Source organism: Genypterus blacodes, unplaced genomic scaffold, assembly GCF_046128005.1.
Source record: "Genypterus blacodes isolate CSIRO-AG114 ecotype Tasmania unplaced genomic scaffold, CSIRO-AGI_Gbla_v1 ptg000029l_1, whole genome shotgun sequence".
NCBI lineage: Eukaryota > Metazoa > Chordata > Actinopteri > Ophidiiformes > Ophidiidae > Genypterus > Genypterus blacodes.
The window spans coordinates 4,810,543-4,833,859 of record NW_027466842.1 but is presented as its reverse complement, the minus strand read 5'-3'; the positions used below and the strand labels follow the sequence as shown (position 1 = coordinate 4,833,859).

Below are 23,317 nucleotides of genomic sequence, written 5' to 3'. Positions count from 1 at the left end.
GAGCTAAAAGGAAAGTCAGTATTGGATTCATTCATCAAGTGGACAGAGACAGAGACAAGTCCATAATACTGCTGCAGGTCTCCTGGATGTGTAACAATAATGTGTAACAATCATAACAACTGACAGCTACACTGAGGGCGGTGAAAATCTGATATGTGGTGCTACCCTCAGCAACGGGAAAAAGAACATAATTTGACATCATTATTTACATGGTGATTAGCGACGTCGTCTCACACCAAGAGGGTCCTGGGTTTGAATCCAGGTTGCACAGCATCACACCTACAGCAAAGCAAGGCAAGCGATCAATGCAGCCCTTTCTCACCTGTGTAAGGGGATGGGAGTGAAATGTCAAAAAAGCAGTGTAGGTTCATTTATTATTTACATTTAAAAAGTTGTGTCATTATGTATGTAGCATAGACTTTTGGTAGAGTTTGCTGTGTTTTTTTGTGTTTAAGTTATTATATAGGGCTGTTTCTGTTTCATACTTATCTCTATCCAGTTGTGGCGTTCTGTGTGCATGTTCTCTCTGCGTCTACGGTCCAAAACATGCAGGTATGTCATAATGGCTACATCACTTTGGATAGAATCATCTGCCAAGTTAATAAACGCAATACTGTGTGTTTTCAAGCTAATTGTGGAGATGTCTCTGCCCTCTAGTGGCCAAAACTGGATCACTGCAGTAATCAGCACTGCTTGATAGTAAATAATTGTAAATCAATTGATGTAATTAAACTCCGGGATAAGTTTTTACAGTGCATCATTCTTTCAGTCTTGAACGTATTCTCGCATTTAGCCTTGACAAATCGCCGCTTGTCAAACTTCCAAAACGCCGATTTAGAAACGAGCTGGAGAAAAAAGTGTTTAAGCTTAAACTACTTAACGTAAATGAGAGTAAAGCAGCAGATGGCGCCTGTACGGGATAAGACGTCTTCTCCCTGCATTATGTCTCGGTAATCCAATCCTACTAGATGCAACTTTTTGAGAGACTGCAGGGGAAAAAAGCGGTTTGGCAAAGGCCCTGAGATCTGTTGAATGTGGAGTTTGTTTGAGGGGTGAGAAAATATGTCATTTCGGAGTCGTGGTTTAATCTTAACGTAAGAGAGAGCGCACCAATGAGAGGCGTTCACGGACCTGCCCCCCTCCTCCCTCCCTTTCCATCCACATACTCACTACTGAACACGACCTGCTGCCTGCCACATCTGGAGACGCTTCCCCAACAACCGTAAACTTCAACTTTTCGCGTTGACTGCTCAGGCGTTTGCGATCTAGGGCGAGTTTGACTTTGTCGACATAGTAAGTAGCGACTCTTAACAGCCAAGTTGGCGCTTCTTGTCTCTTCTGCTTCTCGGTTCTCCGGCTTTTTCCCTTTTTTTTAGTGCTACATCACCATGCGTAAACAGACGCGTTTCGGGAGTTCCATACATTCATTTGCGGCGTAACTGCCAAGTTTAGACTGTGTTTTAGTCTCAACGCTGTTTCAGGAAATGTGCAGGATAGATACGAATCCGTGTTAAAATTCTTACATATTGCGAAAATGAGAAGCGTGGCCAAGGGAAGTGATGTGCGCCAATGATTTAACGAGCCGATCCACGCAAATTAAGTTAATACGTCGGGGAGGTTTGTGATTTTGACGCTCTGCTCTGTCACAGGAATCATGTTTGTGGTTAAATGCTTCCCTCGCTTGAACTAAACCTCGCCGTGAACGATTGTAGACGTTCTGCGTTTATGGTGACATGAGCCAGAGGGAGTCAGATTGTGAATTTCAGTGTGACTACAGTGATGGAGTGATACATTTTGGGCTTATTTTCCCCCTCCAGCACTGATCCAACATTTGGGCACAAGTGGCGACTTTGGAAGGAAAAGCTGGAATAAGCCATAAGGCACACAGCTCCATACTGAAGTGTTTAAGTTAGTCTGAGGGGAAATTTAAAAGACCTAAAAATACAGCGTTGGTTTCTTCCCCTACAAAGAATCATTTGAACTTCCCACCGCAGAGCGAGAGCGACATAAATAGTTCTGACATGTGGATGTAATTTCAGAAGAAGAAGAAGGAGGAAAAAACACAGATGCAGAGAAATAAAGTGAGCAGGCTGAGACTGAACATATAGGAGATTACAGGAAATTATACAGCGTTATGGTTTTACAAGCCTCCGTCAGCAGCATCCACGGGACAGATGGATTAAAAAATAGAAGTTGCTCCACTTTGAAGAGAGTTGAGTAGATTTAATAATATCGTCTGCAGCATCAGAGTGTGTATTTGAGCCGTGTCAGGACTCTTGGAGGTCCTGCTGGAGTTGCCTCAGGTCAGGGATGGGATCCACTCTGCTCCCCCACAATCTGGACTTTCTCCTCGTCTCCCTACTCAGCACTCTGTGTCTGGTAAGTCATTATCTTTCCTTCAACATCCATCTGTGTAGCAACATAATAACCAAAGCCACGGTCAGACGTTGACACCATGCAGGCGTTAATGCCTTCACTGAACAGAAAATGATTCAGTCATAGGGAGCAGGTAGAGGAGAAGCTGTTGTATTGACAGATATTGACGCACTCACAGGCAGAGATTGAGGAAGATCCCAGCATGTTTGCTTTCTGAGAAGGACGGTGCTACTGACAAAAAGCTGCCGTGCATAATAACCTTGATGATTTCTGTCTTGTTCCATTAAACGCATCTTCCCACAGTGTGTTACAATAACACACTGTTTTGTGGAAAGCATTGCCTGGTAACCTCTTGCGTGTAATAGGGCCATTATTGTGTTGACTACAGATTGTTTTATAGCTTTGTAAATGTAACTGACACTCCTTCTCTTGTGTGTCAGAGTGGAAGCAAACATTTCATTCATAAGTTGGAAAGCTCCCGCAGCACCTGAAGTATCCCACATTTGGATTCACATCTGTGATGATTTTTACATTTGTCTGACATTGTAATTTCATAATTGCACACTCAAATATTGCCATAGCTGTAACCAGAGGGCCTGCCACTGCAGACACACACACATTCACCTACACACACACAGGCAGAGCATGCACCAAGTTGGTTCTGTGTGTTTTGGCTGAGACTGTTGTGCATTCAACAGGCAGTCCGCCCAGGCTCTGAGGTACAGTGCATTTTCCCAGTGATGTGGTCCATCGCTGCGCCGCACTGGACCTCTAGGCTCATTGGTTTAGATGGAAGAGGAAAACAATTATTACATAGCTGCGTATTTATAGCTGATTCAACATTCAGTCGTTAAGGCAGTGTCTGTGAATAGTGTTTACCCGCTTCTAAGTTTGGTGTTTGGTTAGTGTTCCTCTCCACAAAAAAGTCCACCAGAGCTTTTTCCATGCTGTGACCAGGAGGGACAGACCAAGAGTGGAACGTCTGCATCCCGAGACAGAATACAAAGCTTTTGTATTGAATCTGTGACACACAGTCTACAGGTATTGGCCAGTATCCTGAATGCAGCATAATTCAGTTCTGTGCTGCTGATGGTGAAGTTTGCGTTCTCCCGCTGACATGATTTTAAGGAATGATGCTGATGCAGATGTGAACAGATAAGGAATGTCTCCATTGTATTTACACCTCAGCAGACACGCCGCAGTGACAGTGCACAAGACAAAGCCAGAGCACAACCTCATAGGAGCTTTTGTTCGCCGTGACTGGCTGTCTCACTCCTCACTTATTACATTTGTTAAGCTGAATAAGACTTTCGTGAACATTCTCATGACTGCGTTTATCTCCGGGGTGACTCACATGTATCTGCATCTCTCAGTTGTATCGTGGGTAAGCCTGCGGTAACCAAGCGTCATGTCAAGTATGAGCGCCAAATCGCTTTGAGGGCCGTCCTGTTTTGTAGTGCAGCAGTTCTGACTTGTTTGAAAAGTCAAATATATGCAGTCACTCAGTAAAAGCCTCTCTTCAGTGTCTTTGCACATACAGTTATTTGTGTATTATTGCACTCCTGTCACAGGATAAATAGGTGCCATAAGCTGAGTGAAAGACTGATGTCACATGGCGTATGGTCCAAAATAACCTTTTTATCCCTCTCTTGCCTAATTATTCAGAGTGAACCTCATAACTCGTGGCATAATAGCTTCAGGTTAATCTCACCCCAATCTGTCTCTGGTAATTAGAAGGGCGGCTGATAGAAGAGGACTTGTTTGGAGTTTAATTAGCATTACAGAGGCTTTTGTAATCGAAAAAGAAATTATACCCCCTCGCAAAATGACCAATAATAAGGCAAAGCAAGGTGTTTCTGTGACATGAATATGAAATTGTGTCACCTGTGCCATTTGAAACAGTGGCATTTGTATGGACCGTCTTTCCACTTAACAGTTCAGGTTCACGTCGTGTTTTCACTTTGCAAAATCCATTTTTCCAGCATTTTGTGGTATTATGTTCGTCTGATCTTACAGGAAATTACTTTTACCTATAGGATGTGCAAACAGTATTTCAAATTTAATGACCCAGGAAGTTCAAACAGTTGAAGTATGGGCTTGATCTAGATTCCCATATTAAAACAGAGAGAGACACCAAAGCCTCGCTAAGACCACTTGAATAATCTTGGGGTGCACTTACGGTGTGCTTTGATGATTTGCAAACTCCCCCTCTCCCCCCCCCTCCCCGCTCTCAGATAGTCTTGCATTCTGACTCTTTGCATTCTAAGGCTTATTCTGTGACAAAGGGGTTTGTAGATCTGTGAAACTGTTTAGCTGGACAGAGGCAAACAGTGGTAGATGTTCGAGCAAGATGAAGGCGTAAAGTGCAATTTCTGTGTGTACTTGTGTTCCCTACCTGTTAAGACCTAAGGACACATCGCAATCACACACGCTCAGTACACTTCACACTACATATGCACATTAAAGCTTTGAATCCTCTCTGATGAAGGAAATACAATTAGGTATTTATTACTTGTACTAACACTTATGCAACAAGTATAATCTACTACCACTACTACTAATTTACTCCATTCTTAGCGTAGTGTGTTTGTAAACACACTAACAGGAGCAATCAGAGCTGTAATTCTCATTGTCATTGTGCATTTAAACACAGACTTTAAGTGGAATTAAAGGAGACAGTTTGATTTGTCTTGACTGATACCAGACATTCATTTCTTCTCCTTCCACTCGGTTCTCCTCAGCATCATGTGGATCACATCAGTCACCACATCAGTCAAATCTGTCACCAGCCCGTGCGCTCTGAGGCCTCGCGACACTATTCACGCCGTAACTGACCCTGCAGTCCTGCAATCAATTACGTTGATACACTCGCTTTCTCTCAATCCGTCTCATTTAATTGTGCCCCAGTTCTTGATTTAACTCATTTCCTCACATGACATTTGACAACGTAACAGAGAACGCCCGTGAAATAATTGCTTAGGTAGGCGTGTGGCTGTGAAAATACAGTTTTGCTGGCCAGCTCACAGCCGCATTAACTCACAGCACACTGTCATGTTGTTGATGACTGCAGCCATTCATTCATTCTTTAAATCGCACTATTTCTGTGTTGGAAATAACTTGACAGTGACATACACACACTGCATAAATTTTATTTGACTTATTGCTCCAAAAACAGTGATCAAAATGAACAAATACACATCTCTGCATTTACCCATCCAGTTTTACATCCAGTTTGTGAGAAGAAAAAGATGAATTAAATGTTACTAAAAGTTGCATTATGCATCAGAGTCATGCAGATTTAATAATGAATGTTCCACAAGACCATACGGGTGCTGTAAAGAGTGTGAGACTCAATTGTAATACACCAATTTCGACAACAAACTGGCATATTTATTGCATAATAGACCCTCAGTAGTTGCACTTTGGTATGAATCTGGCTACGGATCCAAATCGGCTAAGATGCATGTTTTGGCCGGCTATGCTACAGTGTAGTAGACGGCTGGAAACGTGTAGCAGCCTCTAATGTGTAACCGGGAGTTTGCAGATTCAGCGGCATGCAAATGGTGACGCGAACCATAAACCGTTAGAGAGATAGAGCCAGAAAAGTCTTATGTTTATAGTAGCTGCTTTTTGCTTTTAGGCCAGTATATATATATATAGAAACCCTTGGCTTGTTCGGTCTTAGAGGAGGTATGCAACATCAATTTATACGCAGCATATTCGGCTATTGCTGCTGTCGGCTTGATGTAACACCCTGAAATGAGACAGCGTGTGGTTATGGACGGATTCCCAACCTCAGGAGAAAAACCATACAGTCTGTTTCAGCTGTTGAAAGATACTGCACTCACTTGCAGCAGAGTGAAATGTCACGTCGCACAGTCACTGAAGCACGGCCAAATAACATGTTTACGCTCTGAGCTTTTTGGAGAAAAGAATATTGTGTAATTGTGTGTGATGAACTGCGACGAAATGGGAACCAGTGGTAGGGACATAAAATAGCTGGCGGACATGAGAGGGAGTGCTCGTGGGTGAACAGGCGGTAGCGTACGGCGACCTCGCTTAACTGATTTCTCCAGCCAATTGAGGTGATGTCGTCGGAAGATTTGAGACATCCTGTTTCGTCAATTCTGTAATGTGTATTTTTAAGCATCGCAGAAGTGTCAATTATATCAGCTGCTGTACAAAACCTTTACCTCTTTACATTGTGAGTCACTCGCTGTCGTCACTGCTCGGTTAACATGTTTGCCTGACTTTTCCTGGGATCAACATGGGATTCAGCTCACAGAGGCAACTTGTAGTGGGGAAATATCCCTCACACAACATAACATTATGCTCTATATTTCACTGCATATGTGTTTAAAATGAGCTCACTCAGATAACCACAGAGGGGTTCAGGTTTCTTCAATGTTCCCCGTATGTAGATGTACACACCTTCGTGCCGCGCTTAGTTACTTTTGCTATTGACTGACACATTGCTGAGCTTTGAGAGCGGCTGTGACTCAGGCTCATAACGTGTGTGTTAATAGGAGAGTCTTCAGTTTCGCTGGCACGGTAAGGTTATACCATGGCCGTGTTTGACTCAGGAAAGGGCTTGTTTTCTTGACTTCCCTTGACCTCTGGTATTTTTTTTTAACTTTTCCACTTGAAGAATGCGAGAGTATGTGTAACTCAATGCCACTTTTACACCTTGGCGAAAAACGTTACACTACCGACAGCGATTTTAATGATGTGCCTCTGCCCTGTGACACTTTCTTGGATGCTCTGCCCTTCAGGATCTGTGTGCGTTTGTGTTTATTACCAGTTTTCATTTTTTGTTATTTTAACAATGCACTGATGCTGTGGTTAATTGCTTTTCTGACCGCTTTCGTGCGCTCGTTCTGACAGTTCTGATCTCTTCTTTGTACTTCATACTGACACACTTCACCCTCACTGTTTCATGTTAGGAGCAAGGTGACATCTGAATGGACAGTTTTTTCTGCTGCTTCCACATTTCAGCTGAACGCCCGGAGACATGCTCATTGTGCTGATACTTATCTCTGAAATGGTAAAACGCAAAATCAAACGTCTTGTCAAAGGTCTTGACATATTCTGCCGTCATACCGCCTCTGCCCTGTCAAGCAATTACATTTCATAGATTCAATCTTGCAGTAATTTGTACAGAAGTTGCCGTATCTGGGATTTTCTCCGAATCCAGGTATTGCAATGAAACAATTAGAAAAGCCAGCGAAACACTTCATTGCACCTAGCTGAGTTGTGTCCTGTGTGGTCCTTTTTCACTATTTAGCTGCTGTATCAATATTGTGGAGCAGACTTCAATATTCCTGGAATGTCAGTCTACCTCAGTTGCGTTGACTTGTGAAAATTCTCAGCTATGTAGCTTCTTTTCCCATTGACAGGAGGCTGTGCTGAGCCCTACCCCCACTATAGCACAAGGTGTTGAGTTTCAGATATACAGAAGCTCTTGGACGTATGCTGCTCCTTTGCCATAAATGCATCGTGAATTGAGTTTGTCGATAGCACAGAGCCAATTTCCTAATTTATCAAGGCTTGGAAGAGTAGGATTTCACAGATCTGATCCAGTTGTTTGCATGATTTGGATGCAGCTCAAACTTTGGGTAGGCCTGGTCCCGTGGCACATGGCTTTCGGCTGAGAGGAGGCCGGATTTCTTAAAAGGACCTTTATTAGGTTCATTGCAAACCTCTGGGGCTTATGGGTTTGTAAGTATGCAGTTCACAGCTCCAGATTTTCCAGCAAAAAGTAAGAAATCCTCTCATTGCAGGACATGACTGATCAGAGCCAAATTCAGATAACGGTGCGATGTTTGGTAAGAATGGTGCACAAGTGACAACGAGAGCTCAAACTCTGCATGCTGGTTCTAAGTTAGGGGTTTAGTCAAGGTTGTGTGGGGATTTGATCAGAATTTGTGACGAGACATCAATTCAGTTGTTTACGCAAAAGGCCACATCAATGATTGTTATTTCCCCCATTCCCCCAATGTGACCTCACACACTCCTAGAGGCTCCAGCTCTCCCTGTGACAAGGAAAAATATGGAAAACATGTCGTTAGTAATGACTGAATGAGTAAATCATTACTCTGTCGAACAATGAGACAATCTGGGCTACATTCCACAAAAAAAAAAAAAAACCTTGTTTGGTATTCTCGTTGTTCTTTCTTTCGTTTTTTGTTAAACTCGCAATAAGCTGGTCAAATTTTGAGCCAGACCCAGACAAATATTGGTTAAAATTGTAATTTAGTTCTCTTTATGCCAGTTTAGCTTCTGTCTAGTTGTTCATATGTTATTGAAAAGGTGTTCTGCTGTCAGACTTTTAGCAAACCACTACTTTGATTACATCTATCCCACAATGCACGGCATCGCTCACTCTTTCCTACATCAGCTCACACTGCATGTGTGTGTACCAACAGTGTTTGAGTTATACCCAATGCCTGAACAGAGACTCTCTGGCCTGAAACATCACTAAGGTAAATTGTCTCCACACGGCAAAAATAGTCCATCGTATTTCAATAAACATTTAGACTCTAAACCGTCTCCTTGGCTCTAAGGGGAATTGTTGACAAATTCACGTAAATAGGAAGTAAAAAAAACTCATTAACCCTCCAAACCCTCATTATGCTCCTTTGATGTGGGTCCACACCACAGCTTGAGACTGCAGTCGTGCGTTGCTCTGGGTCCAAATCTAAGACCTTGTTGTTCTTCGGCAACACTGAGTCACATCAGGCGGTGGATTTAGTGTGAAGCGCTTCCGATGTCTCAGTCGGACCACACCATGAGTCAGCCACAGATACAGAAGCACTCACATATATACTGTGTGTACAACAGGCTACATTCTGCATGCATTTGACATTCAGTTTTAGCCTGCTTCGGCTGTTTTTATTGTTAAGATTTTCGCTTTTACTCATCTTTTTTTCATTCCCACACTTGTAACAATCAACACACAAGTACAAATTAATATAGGATGATGAAGCTTAAGCGAATATCTAAAATATCAACATTGCTCCTTCCTCAAAATTGTCGTATCCATCAGGCCCTAATCTTGTGAAAAATAAAAGATAATTGTGTTGAATATGGAGTCCACATACACTGTATATGCTTGTAAATGCTGCTATTTCATGATTAAAATGCATTTTATTGGCCTGAAAGCAAATTCACGTAAAGCCTTGTTTCTTTGTGGTATAAGCACATTGCAAATTAAAAATAGAGATGCTTAATTTGGTGTTTAAGGCACATTTCTTACATTAAGTGGAGTATGTACTAATACCAGTAATATAAACTTGCACAGCCGCAGCCGAGTTCATTTGAGTGAAGTGCCTCTATTCACGTGCAGCGGCTGCACTGTTTAAGACACAATAATGCACATGTGCAAGGCAGTGAAGCGTACAAGCGCCTCCTCACAAGGCCGAGTTGTTGCATATTGTTCAGATCAGTCAAATTGTCTTCAGTGAGCACGGCAGCGTTAACACCTACAACAGTCAAAAGCAGTGATAAATCAGCCATAAATTTGCGTAAATTACAACCCAAGCATGCAGTTTTCTCCCGTGCTGCTTTTCTTAGCCCCTTAGCGAATACTGACAGATGCTGACGGACTTATTTGTGCAGCAAATTCTAATTAAATCTGTCGGTAAATGTCTTATATCAACCTGTTCAGCCCTACAAGTTCACATCTATGCACACTGTTGATGTGGACTTTTGCTCATGAATTCCAGTCATTTTCAGTTCAAGGAAAACATGGTTCAAAGACCACGGTAGCATTGACCTTCATCGTGAGTGCAACGTGGAACGCTCATGCTGACAGGCCAGATGCAGGCCTCCACCTACATGAATCGTTTAACTCCCATGTGTAGGCGTTTGCTGTGCTCACTGGGACATTTGCGAACGCTTGCGAAGATGATTGTGTCTATTTCGGTTTGGTCGCCATCCTCGGCTACGCTTTAACATTTAACATTTCAGATAAATGCTTTAAAATGCAATGATTTATGGCATAATAAGTCACATATCTATATTGTTAATCCATTAATGCATCTGCAAAGCCTGTCATGGCTTAGCATAATCAGATTTGTGGAAAATTAAGGTCTTTCATTTCTCTTTAGTCTGTGGAAATTGAGTTATCACCAATTTGTTTATTTGCATGGTATCATTATTATTTTAAATTGAACTTTTTTTATTTTAAATTGCTTGAGTTATGGGTTGATTGAGGCATCAATTTGATTGAGACATCAATTTCACAATTGAGGCATCAATTCCACAATTCCACAAAAATTCTTGCGTTCTGTCATAACTTGCGTTCTGTGCGTGTGACAGTGTGTTGTGAATGTTTTCATGCAGAGAATTACTGCATGTGTTATCTATGCAAATGATCAGAGCAGCACTTTAGAGAGGATGTGACATGTCTTAATGGGGAATGTCATGTTGAATGTCCGATTGTGGTTGTTTCATTTTCTCCTCATCAAACACCTGTGGCTCAGTGATTATATCCCAAAATAAACTGGAGTGTTCATCTTAATTAGAGAGTATTAGAGAGTAATTTCCATTCATTTGTATTGTGTGAAATTAAAGGGCGTTGACACCACAGATCCTTTGCTTGATGATGTGAAATTGTGAGCAGCACAATTGAAAAGCTCTTCAATCAAGGTGAACATTTGTGGCAGCTTCACTCTCGCCCGCTTCATCAATAAGCAAATCAAACAGGGGGAAGATCTGATGGTAGCGAGAGACACCTGTATTGATTGAAATTTAAAATTATTCCACTATTTCGAGACAATTGGGAGGGCAATTATGGGTGAGAAACGGGTGTTACAAAATCAACGTCCTTGTCCTGTTTCTTGTCAGCAAGTGGCCTGGTTGATGGCACTTTGGACAGCCGAGGGAAAAGGGCTGATTACAGGAAAGGTTGTCCTCTACATGGTACTCCAGTGTTAAAATACCTCTGGAGCACCGATTGCTGTGTTGTGCAATTGTGTTGCACTGGTAACACGTTCGCTCTTGAGATGATTTAGGTTTGTACTGACAGAAGGAAACGTGTCCTTCAGTCCAGCCTCACCACCTGCCACCAGAAAGAATAAACTACAAATAAAGCAACAAACTTTATATATATATTATTGTAGTTTCTTTCTCCTTTGTCCATTTTCTTGGAAAAACACACATTTTGTAGACATGCACACAAATGAGTGCCCTTCTTGTTGGTAATGGTTCGTTCCAAAGCAGATTATCATACCACGGTGATGTTATACAAGGTAAACATTTTGCAGTTTTCTCGATTTCTTCATATGTTCGTAAAGAATATATTGCGCATTATGTTTGCATCCTCATCTGGTTTGGCTCGCTGTTTCTTTTACATAACCAGATTGCCATTATATCTTTAATTATGATGTTGGGGATTATGCTTTCATTGTTTTTATTTAATTCATAGATATTCAGAAGCATTTCTCAATGTTATTGTCCCAAAGGAGCGTTTTTGAAACATATTTATATCTTATAAGTCACCCTTTCTTCCAAGAAGCCTTTTTCTCTCTCAGTTAATTCAGCTTTATCTATTATAAGTTTAGTTATTAACATGTGGATATATCAGTACATGTAATGTCTGAAGACATATTAAGCGACAGCCAACATGAGTGCTGAGGTTGTTTGACAATGCAGAGTGTCACATTCATTCACACTGGATACATGTTGATACTGTGTGATGTCACCGGGCCACTTCTGCTGTGAAGCTGTGAGGCGTGATGCAAACTGAAGCGCATCACTGTGGGCAGCTAATTATAATGTGGACAGCGAGATTAAGTGTGACACATTTGATATTTGTGGGGCCAGTGAAGAAGCTGATGTAACGAAATTGGAACTAATGTTACGACTGGACAGCTGACCTGAATCTTCAAGGTCACGCCTTCTGGCTGTCGATTCACACTCATCATTCATTCATGAAACCTGTCATGAGAAGAAAATACTTTTGCAAAAGCTTTTAGACTTTTTGAGGCTTCTGTTTTTCTTGCTGCAGTGTGTTTTTGTCAAGATCTCATTTAAAAATGAATGAAACCATTAAATTGTACCTGCTGTCGATCCTGATAAATATTGCAGAGACTTCTGCTTTCTGCTAGCTCACCAATTTCCCAACATGGCCATGGCCATGTGCAGGTACGTGATTAGATAAACCTCCTCACCACACTTTCATTCATCTTAGAAGATGAAGAACTCGGGCTCTGGCCCTGTAGTGCCGCAGTAAACAGAACACCACTTTAAGATTGGTGTAAATATTAATGAAATGATGGAAATAAGCATGAATAAGTGAGTGATTTGTGGAGAGTAACATGAACATTGGCATCTTATTATCTTTAATCCTCAAATTAAATTTCACTGCTGGGAGAGGATTACGACTGGTGCTGAAAAATGTGACAGTGTAATATTCCTTTAATGGCACAGCATGTAAAACATCTTAAAATAGAAAGCTGTTATGGATTTAAATCTACTTTAGATATATATTTTTAGACTATAATCTTCATAATCCATATATCAAAGAATCACTTAGCGTGTGTCTATATTTTCCAGACAAATTTAAACATAATCCACAAGCTCAATGGCAGATAAATGTATTTTATGTTGACATTTTTTGTTATATGCATTATAATATGATAAAAGTCTAGATCATGTGATGGTTATATAAATATATGTACCTTTTAAGCTTTGATGGAAATGAAACGGCTGCTTTGCATTGCATTGCAAAGTCCTACACTTTGCGTATAAAATCACATATATAATTGAGATTTTCTTTTTTTTTGATTCTGAGAACAATCCCAGCCGCCTGAGCTCCGTGATCCTGTATGTATGCAGCTTCTCAGAGTGCACACAATGTTTCCATCAAAGGACAAAAGTGCTGTTCTTCAGGCTTGTGACCAGAGCAGGGTATAATTAGGAACTGAATGCTGCTTTAAGTCAGAATGTGGTCTGCAAGCATTTCCAAAGGACAACCAGTCTTGTGGTTTGTGGTTTTTATCATCAAATGCAAATTGCACAGTTGAAGAGGAGTGGCATTGACTCATAGAGTTTATAATATCCAGGAACCTCATCCGCTAAAACATTCATGCGGTGCAATATGTCAAAAGTAACATATTCATGTTTTTTCCAGATAGTGGACAGGCCATTAAAAACAAGATTCAGCAGGGTTATAATTTTCTAGAACCCCTCACCACCCCACCCCCTTATTTTGTGGAGAAAGAAGTAGAGGAAAGTCAGAAAGCCCCTGGGATCAGAATTTGACTATATGCCAGCAACAAGGAAGTAAATGTTAGCCTACGGTGTAAAGAATGGCAAATGACCAAAACAAGTACATAAAACAAACATACAACTGTATTCCCATAATGGAGGCGCTTTACGCAGCCCAGAGTAAATATTAACTGTATATTATTTATCATCCATGTGACGAAGTGTGACCTGGAAAGGAAAGTCTCACTTTACGTGATCATTTACCCAAAAAATCTCATCCTCGCTGATCGGTTACGGACAAAGAGGAGCATTATTCTGCACGGACATTGGAAATTAATAAAGTTAAGGGTTTCCAGTGAAAATACTACCAGAGTTGTGATCACAGGCTGGATGTTGACCGACAAAAAACACGTCAGAACAGCGAGGCGGGGCGCCGATCCTCAGCACGCAGGTTGACCCCGTCCTCCCACGTGTAAATGATTTAACATTTGGCTGATTGCTTCGCCCCAGATGACCCACGGTTTGAAATTTGTTGGAAAATTTACAAACATGTTCCCATGTCGAGTCCCTCTGTTTCACACTAACATGTCATGCAAAAGTCTGCCATCCGTGTATGATTGTTTACAGTCGTGTAAGGAAATGAAATGCCTGCATTATGCAAACTCAACATGAGCGCATTAGGTTGACATAACTGACTACTGTGCCATGATGGATATAAATGCACTGGACTGTAAAAATTGAGTTTTGTTTTTCTTTCTGTAGCTACTGCAAGTTTATAATGTACAAACCTAAGGGTGGATTTGCAATAATACTGTTTAAGGTGCTGTAATAATGAATGAATCACAACTGAAAAAGCACAACTAATGGCACAAACATAAACAAAATACATAATTTTCTTATTCTAATTTGGAAACGTTTGTTTAAAGTGCGTCAAAATTTAGAAATGAAGAAACAGTCACATATTGTGCACGTTACACTTGGGTGTAACATTCACAGCTCACATGTAACTTTTCCTTTCACCCCACCAGCAGGCCACACTTTAATGACCTTTATATATCAATTCTGTCATTTACCCACTAGTGAAACTGCTAACAGGGTAGATTAGGAGGCTTTGGAGGGCGTCTGCAGGCTATTCTGCAGTGTGTTCTATTGTTTATTGATTCCTCTTTTTTTTCTTTCTCTGTTTTTGCAGTCAAACATCGAATTTGACCTCTAAACAGGAGCGGTCATTGTGTGTTTGTTTAAGTTTTTGCTCAGCGGCCTGTTGCAGCTTTGTGATGAGTGAGTGGTCCTGTGCATTTGTGGCGAATCGTGTCAGCAGCCGCTTAGCAGATTGAGCGAGCGAGAGCACGTTCTGATTGGCTTTTCAACTTTAGTACTTTTTGGGAAAAACCAGATGTGGTTTTGTGCTGTTTGTTTAAAGTGCAACTTTTGACCGAAGACGCAAAGCTTTTGTTTATTCTGCTTCGGCTGCTGCCACTTCTTTGATGTGTCGGGGCTCCTAAAATGGCAGTATTCTCCACATGGAATCACGTTTGAATACTACTCGTATTCGGTTCGGGTAATTACAAGTATACTGAGGGGCTTAAGACTTCAGGTGTGATCATTTAATAGCGTCCATACCAGACGAAGAAGCTCGTGAGTCACAGTGTTGTGGCTTAAGAGTGGCAGACACAACTCAGCAGTGCCTCGAAACAACCAGTCAACAAAAACAAAAGTAGAAGAACTCGATGGAAACAAAAGCATTGTTATTGAATATATCTGCTGGTGCTTGATGCATGTTCAATTTAACCACTATAATACCACTTAACCAGTCACAAGTCCTTGAAAAGTGTAGGATTATATTTCATGATTTGAGTTCAGTCTTCACATCCTTCATCCTTCACTTACAGCCGCAGCTTGAATCATTTAAAATGGAAATTACTTTTTATATCTTAATTGACCTAATCACATTTTAATAATGGCTCCAGGCAATGTTGCGATATAGTAATTGCGTTTTGCAGTTTCAGATCAATATCACTGACTGCGGATGGCATGATGTTAGTTAATCTGTTTACGCGTACAGATTAAGGCAATAAATCGATTTTCATGCACCGTAATCACATTGAAATAGCTCTGAATTGACCTTTGTATGATCTGCGTAACAGACCTACGTTATGCAATTTCACTGTAAATTAGTTTGCTGAAGCACTCAAGCAAACACTCCTTCAGTTTACTGTCGGTGCTTCCTCCCATAAACTGATATAGCACCCAGTCATGTACTGTATATTAAGTCAACTGCGGAATGCTATTAATTCCTTCCCTGTTGCCGTATTACTGGCTTACTGACTTACTGACTTTATGCTACTACACACAAAAAGCAAAAGGACAAAATGTTTTTTGTGCGTTCAAACACATTAAGTAATCTTCAAACAGTAATCCTTAATTGTGATCAATGACCGTTTTAATTCCAGGAGAGCTCAATGCAAAATTTCATGTCAATAGTATTTAATCTTTTGGTTATTTTGCAAACATTCATACTGTTGAATTATTCAAGATTGCTACTCTGCATTACATTTTGTGGTGCCCTATAAGGTTCATTGAATCATTTTGGATCCTCAGGTTGTTTTGTTTTGTGCTTTCTAATGAAATTCTCCTCACTGAGTCCAAGCATGTGAGTCTAATTCACTGCAGGGGCATTTCAGGAAATGGCTTTGGTCAACCACAATTTCTTGAAAAAAAAAAAAGATATGCAACCCTGTCTACAATCAGGACCCTCGGTAAATGTTGGAGAAACCCAATGTCTCCATGTACGCATGTGTCCTCATGACTGTGTGCTGTAACACAAATGCCTTTTTACAATGAAAACATAATTTACAGTAATTGAATCCATCCAATAACTAAACGCTCAGATTCAAAAACCTTTGCAAATGTATACACTCCCACACTGTGTGTGTATGTGTGTGTCTGTGTGTGTAGCATTAGTGTGTATTCACAGTATTTCAATGCTGTCTGGACACACCGACCCAAACACAGTATACTCAATTTTCGTCTCCCTAATTCCTTGAAGAGAGCTTCAGTTTAAGTCATTAAGCTGCAGCTTTTTGAAGACAAATAGAAACTTGTGGTTTATCCAAGTGGAGTTTGCGTTGCAGGCACCAGTGATGAAAACGCACATATTCGTACGGTGTGTATTTTTCTAATTTTCATATTGGCACACGCTCAAAAAAGTATTAAACAAAAAGAATACTGTGTTTTGAAATGCAGTAAATAAGAATATCCATGTTTCTGCCAGTGAGAGTTGTGTTTACTTTGGTGGTTTGGACGTGTGCCAGGGGAGGAGGAATCGTTTTCAGAAATAATCAGGGGGCACACTTATTACCCAGGATTCTCTTCTTAAAACGGTCAATGATACTTCATCTCTTCTCCTTCCAAGCGAGTGTTTGGTGTGCAGGAGACAGAGAAATTCCTCTTTGAGAAGAAAATGAAGGCAAACCCGACACTTTGGGCTCTGTCTTCGTTTCATGTTTCACAGGGGGCTCATAACCAAATGCAATGTAAAGGTTATGGTATTTATCCAGGCTTTATGGTATTCATAAAAAAGAAATGGATGTTCAGTGTGATTGTGGACTCATAAGTGCAGTACTGGATAAGTGCAGTAACATATTTCTTTCTGTTGGATCCAGAGAAATAGGAAGTTTATCATAGTTGTTTCTTTCTCTTGAGGTTCAGTTCTGTCTCTGCATGTTCGGCCTTGGTGGAGTGAACGGGAGCTCTGCCTGTGTCAGAGTCACTTTGGAGCTGAACAGGAGATGATTGCGCTTCTCTTTCCGTTTTTTGGAACAGAATTAAAGTCCTGCACTCAGTTTCACGCTGATGCAAATGCGTCAACCCCTCTGGAGCTGTCAGTGGAATATTATACATTGGCATAGTTAGTACAGTAAACAGGTAGCATCTATCCTTGTTCGCCTGCGGTCCAATGTTGTTCCATCTGTGGTTGTTTACTGTGCAAAGCCATAAATGTCTTCATTCTGTACGCTTATTCATCTCTCAGACTGGACATCCTTATTTCTGGGTTGAAACTAGTGAAAATATTGATGGACTGAGGTATTATGGTTTCGTGTGCAATAAAACCGTGAAGGCTCCGTATTTACACTTTCATTTCAAGACCGTAAAATTATCCAGCTGCATCAAAAACAATGTATAGACACCTTCATTTCCAAATAAGTCCTTGTCATGTCGGCTCTGCAGATTTAGAAGGTTTATCTGTGTATTTCTGCTGATAAACAAGCAGATGGCTTAAAAAAAACACATCTGCAGGCACTTCTAAGCATCGTCTACAGTTTGTGGATCAGACTCTAATTGTATCTGGATAAACACTCAGCAGCTGATAAAGCCAGCAGCAGTGTGATGTCTTTATTTATTATTTTAGACCAGATGAAGAGCTTATTTGCAAAGAAAGTGGCTTTAATGGATTTGGTTTTTGTGTGTTTAAAGTAATAAATCATCAAGAGCTTTGAGAAGTCAAAGTAACATTATCAGATTTCTGTTTAAGGGATATTGATTTATAATAATGATATGATAGTAAAAAGAGAGAAGCAGCAAATCCTTTCCGACTTTATTGTGTAGAAGTTTTCTCCTGATTGAATGTCAATGGTGGTTAATCAATAATTTATCACAGCACCACATGCTTTACATAGTTTACACATTTTATCACTTTAACCTGTTTACAATCTCTGCCTCTTTTTGATAAACTCCTGAAATGTTCTTACACGTAAAAAATCCTCCTCACTGTGTAAACCAGTGATATTTACTGCAGTGAATGCAATCTGTGTTGTTGTGCGCTCGTTTATCAATGACTCGCACACGTGTCGATGGCCTTCATTGCAGTGTTTCCCAACAAAAATCTACATTTGGCTGCGGTTCGTCTTTATTCAGTTTAGAAACCCACATGACAGCATTCCTCTCTGTGCATGTGTCGCTCTGTTCAAGATGAATGCGTCTATTTTCAATTTGTCAATGACCTGAAGTGTTCCATAGCAAACCCTGCATGGTGGATTTACTACGAAAAATGATGCTTTGAATGAAAAACGCCACACCCGAACCACTGAGCAAATAAGGACAAAATATAACCTGTGTGAAAATATGACTTTGTCATCTCTGATTAGTTCCTAATGGATACTGACACACAGTGTAGAAAACCACCGGAATACAAACTGGTACTATAAACAACAAGTGGAACGGATACTATTTACTCAAGGAAGAAACACCAGGTCGTTTATAACTATATTTTCCTTCACAGCAGTTGTGACAGGAATAAATATACTACTTTGCTCATTTACACTCAGATGGTTGGACTTTTCTGGTCAGGACATGAACAGATCTGAGACCTGAGAACAACCAGGTCACCCTGTTGCTGTCCACTCAGTGGTCACACTCAAAATGTCTGAGAAAATACCTGAATTGTCTAAATTGTCATAAAGGTTTCAGTATATAAAGTCAGGAATTAAGGCGGCGTTGTGCACATCGCTGTGAGCAGGAGCTCTGTGGTTAGAGGGCTGAGAAGCAGCTGTGCTGTGGAAATCATCACCCAACTGATGCTTTCCATGATGATTTTAACTGTGAGCCACGTCAGAACCTTTGCTTCAAACCCAGATGGGACCACAAACATGAAGTGATGTTTCACTGCCATTTAGACAATCAATATCAATGTTTCATAGTAAAAATCTTATCCCTTTTTAACAAACAAAAAAAGCAAACAAATATGTATTAAAATACTGAATACAGCTATAACATGCATACTCATAGAAGGTTTAAGAGGTTTGTCTACGGCTTTGGTGTTTGGGATTTGGGGTTTATAGCCGTGGATTGCTTGTGTCATTTTATTGAACCTTTCCTTTGTCCTTCCATGCAGGTTTACGCCGATGATGTGCTCACGAAGGAGGAACAGATAGGCCTGCTGTTCAAAGCCAAACGGAAATGTGAGGGGCACATCAAGTCACGGCTAAAAAGTCCTGGTGAGTACAGAAAAGTGCAAGAATACCGAAGATGTCGGATGATTTGCTGTGAGAGCATCTGTGACCCTGAGTGTAGACGGCTCATTACCTGCTCCTCTTACCTGATAGTAGTTCTGTTATCATGGTACAATGAGAAAAGACACATGTTAACTCAAACAGCTCAATTGGATGCAGAGATCCATCAGAAATCCATGAATCTGTCCGTCATGGCTCCCCCTGTATATTGATCACGTTTCTTTAGGGATACACAGTTGGAATGGGAAGATTCCATTTTATTACTATTGATTAGGTTTCCAATAGGGTGGAAGGCTGCATTGATTTACCACCACCTTTGTTAACTTCGTTTAAAATAGTGATTGTAAAGGATGTAAAACCAACCTACTGTGGCAAAATGGTTCCTTTATTTGAACGATAAATCTCTGCTGCCGATGTTGAGGTGGAGTAGAAGTGAAGTGAAAGCATTAAACGCTTGAAGGCCGGACTGACAATGCATGACGGACAGCTATCAGTGAGATATGGGAGACACGTAATGCACGAGGCGAGCTATTCATCGACATCAGGACTAACAGGAGGAAGCTGGAGATGTGGAGGAAGGAATCAATCAACGAAGCCTGCGAAAGTGGCGGCAAGTAGCAAGCGGCCAGGAACCAAATAAACAGCCGCGTTGCGCAAAAGTGAAAGCCAGAGTGTGTCAGATGACTGGAGACTTGTCTGTTTTCTCTCAAAGCAAACTATGGATTTCTGCGGGTTATAGTCCAGGCCCAGACACTAGGGGCATCCAGTAACCTGATAAGATCATTTTGACTCCTTGAAACGTTTCAGAAACACATTACTGCTCTGAATTAATTACTAGTGGTACTTGTAGTAAAGCGTTAAGAGCAGTAAAGACTAGTACAGTAACTATTTTTCCATTTCCTTTAACCGGCCGCTTTTACTAGCACCATTCTCAGGGTGGTTGCTAAACAGCCTCCCATCCAGTCGAATGTATAAGTTGATAGTTACACTGAGGAATGCGGTTCTGTTTCCTTCATCTTGCCTGTGGCTAGAATTGAAGGGGAAGTTGATCCTGGGTGTATTTGTGTATTTATGGGTGTCTGAAGAGCATCATTTTCCAGCAGACCCCGGCATCTATCTCACTGCGGTCGCTGTCATTTTCCTAGTTGATTGTTTCGAGGAGGTTTTTGGATTCCGTAGCCAAACCAGTCGTATTATTTTCTCTTTAACCCCAGTGCATTGTGGTCACAGTGAATTCTTAAGTCCTCCCAGCAATACCCCCCTCTAAATGAAACACATAATTAAAAATGTTTACTTCCACACTAAGCACACAAAGGCTTTTGTAGACAGTTCCCAGTATTTATAGTTCATTGCCTTTTAGTAGCATTTCCCAACCGTTCATGGTTTTGGTCCATCTCCACAAATCATTAATTGCACTTTAAAATGAATGACAGAACTGGTACTATTGAAAACTGCAGGCGCCGTAACACAGCTTGTGTGAGACGTTAGGTGTTTATAGAAAACGCTTGTGCTTTTTCTCACGGTGCAGCGATCTGAACGGCTGTAGACGCTAACGCAGAGCAGAGCACTGGCACACATTAGACCTTTCTAAGATGAGAGGCTGTGTTCCTCATCTGACCACCGTCATACATAATGCAGCCTGACACAGCAGAGACGCCGCTGCTGACCTCGGCGTTCAGTCACCTTGAGGTACTCTAGGAAAAAGGCTCAAATCATTCCGTCATTTCATTTTGGATTAATTATTCAATCTGATAATTCTTTAATGGACCACCAAGCCAGACTTTTATGGAAGTTATCTTGCATCAACTGAAACCCGAGCAATGTACACTGTAGGTTTGTGTTGCGTACAAACATAATAGCAGACAGGCCCGAAGATGTGTCAGTATAAATCCCATTGTTCCTCAGCGTAATGCATTTGGTTTGTTATCACCGGTGGGTGGATGCGATATACCTGTTTCTCTCCCATGCAATTAACAGGAAGTTGACATTGAATCTGGACTCTGACATGTCCGCTGGGAGTGTTGGATTGGGTTCCTGTGTAGTACTTGATGTACTGATTGGAGGGTGACGCACTTCATGGCTGTTAGTAAGCAGACCTGCACACTTGATTACGCCGACACAATGGATGTGACTTAGCCCGTTTGTGACGTGATGGGTTTCTGATCCGATTTGGAGTCTTACTAAGCTAAAGAAGTTAGAGTAAACATATTAGTTTAACAAGGAAACTACATTCCCCCCGTGTGCTTCTAGGCTTGGAAAAACAAATGCATATTTAATGCGCTTTTGATTTCAGATATTTATGTATTTCATGACACAGTTTACTTCAGTTCATTTGAACCTTAGAGTTCCATCTGGTTTGTTTGTAATTATGTAATGTGGAAATCATTTAATACCTAGTTAGTGGTTCACTATGATTCAGAGCAATGCTCCTGGGAATGTTAAGATTAGAGGTAAAGTTCAATAGAGCGTTTTACTTTAACAAGCCTCCTGATGACCATCGTGAATGTTTGCTTTGAACTGATTTGGATAGAATTCACGCCTGTACTTCTAACGTCTTTGGCACTGAATGCAGTGGTTTTATTTGGAAATTGTTTCTTTTTTTCTCAGATTGTGGTACGACCTTGAATGTGTGGTCTTATGCAAACGCAGAGAATAGCAGCCGGCGCGCATTTTTGAGGACTTTGGCTTTGCCTCCGTATTTGTCTTGCCTGTGTCCTGCTTGCCCACCCCCAAGGTTTGCTCTGCCACTGTAAACCGTCGGTTTGCTGAACTATTATTAGAGATGGTGGAGCGATGACGTTTGCACTGAGCGTCGTAGAAATTGCAGGAGGGAACTGACCGTGCTGATGCCGTCTCTATAAAAATGGAGTAAGTTGAGCATCAGGCTGAAACTTCGGTTTGGTTGTATTGCAACATTTCATGGAGAAAACGCATCAGTTTGTTTTTATTTCTCATTTGTGCTTTGAATACACAAAAGTCTCCATTACATGGCCGAGACAAGGTTTTCATTGAGGGAGACACTGAGGTTTGCCTGGAGAGGACAGTGGAGGGATGTGGGTTCAAGGCCCCAGACCTTGCAGTGTGAAAATAGCTCAGCATTCAAACTTGTGGTCTGGGTCTAGAATAACATCAGCACTCATTATAAAAGGTTGCATATATCAGGAGAAACTGCAATATGTATTTTGACATCTGCAGGTCAGAATCAAATGAGTTGGGGGGAGAAGAAAACCTCAATTGCATCACTAATACCAAAGTCCCCCTTAGCCGCGTTTATATTTAAATCGTGGTCATGGAATTTACTGGAAATTACATACGTGTGTGTTCAGCGTCTAATTTGAGCCTGTTTGTAGGTGGTCCTATGGTACTGAAACCTATGGCAAAACCGAACTGCCATTTTACTTTTGCTCGCAGGATGTGTGGTCAGTGTGATTTTCAGAACTGAACGCTGTGTTTTCTTCCAGCAGAGATCTGTAAGAATCAGTCAGCTCCACTCCGTCTACTCTTTAATTACCAGCTCCCAGTGACAGGACATTTTGATGGCAAATAAAAAGCATGCCGTCATCGCTTCAGATGTTTCTCTGCAACTGTGATTACAGGAAGGGGAAAATAATGGATCTACAGCAAAGAGAGGATAGTTTTAGTTTTATCCTTAGCTACTTATTAGTGGTCACAATGGGGCAGATGTTTTCAATAATGCAAAATAAATGCCAAACCATAAG

The 23,317-nt window shown here is 41.0% G+C and overlaps 1 protein-coding gene across 1 annotated transcript in view; it reads left to right on the top strand.

Moving 5' to 3' along the window:
- Positions 1-1,180: 1,180 nt before the first annotated feature.
- Positions 1,181-23,317, top strand: part of pth1r (parathyroid hormone 1 receptor) — a 35,541-nt gene continuing 13,404 nt past the window's right edge. The window contains exons 1-2 of the mRNA XM_076144796.1: positions 1,181-2,379; positions 19,481-19,583. Of these exons, the coding sequence (XP_076000911.1) occupies positions 2,311-2,379; positions 19,481-19,583 (172 nt within the window). The 5' untranslated portion in view covers positions 1,181-2,310. The remainder of the gene's footprint in view (positions 2,380-19,480; positions 19,584-23,317) is intronic.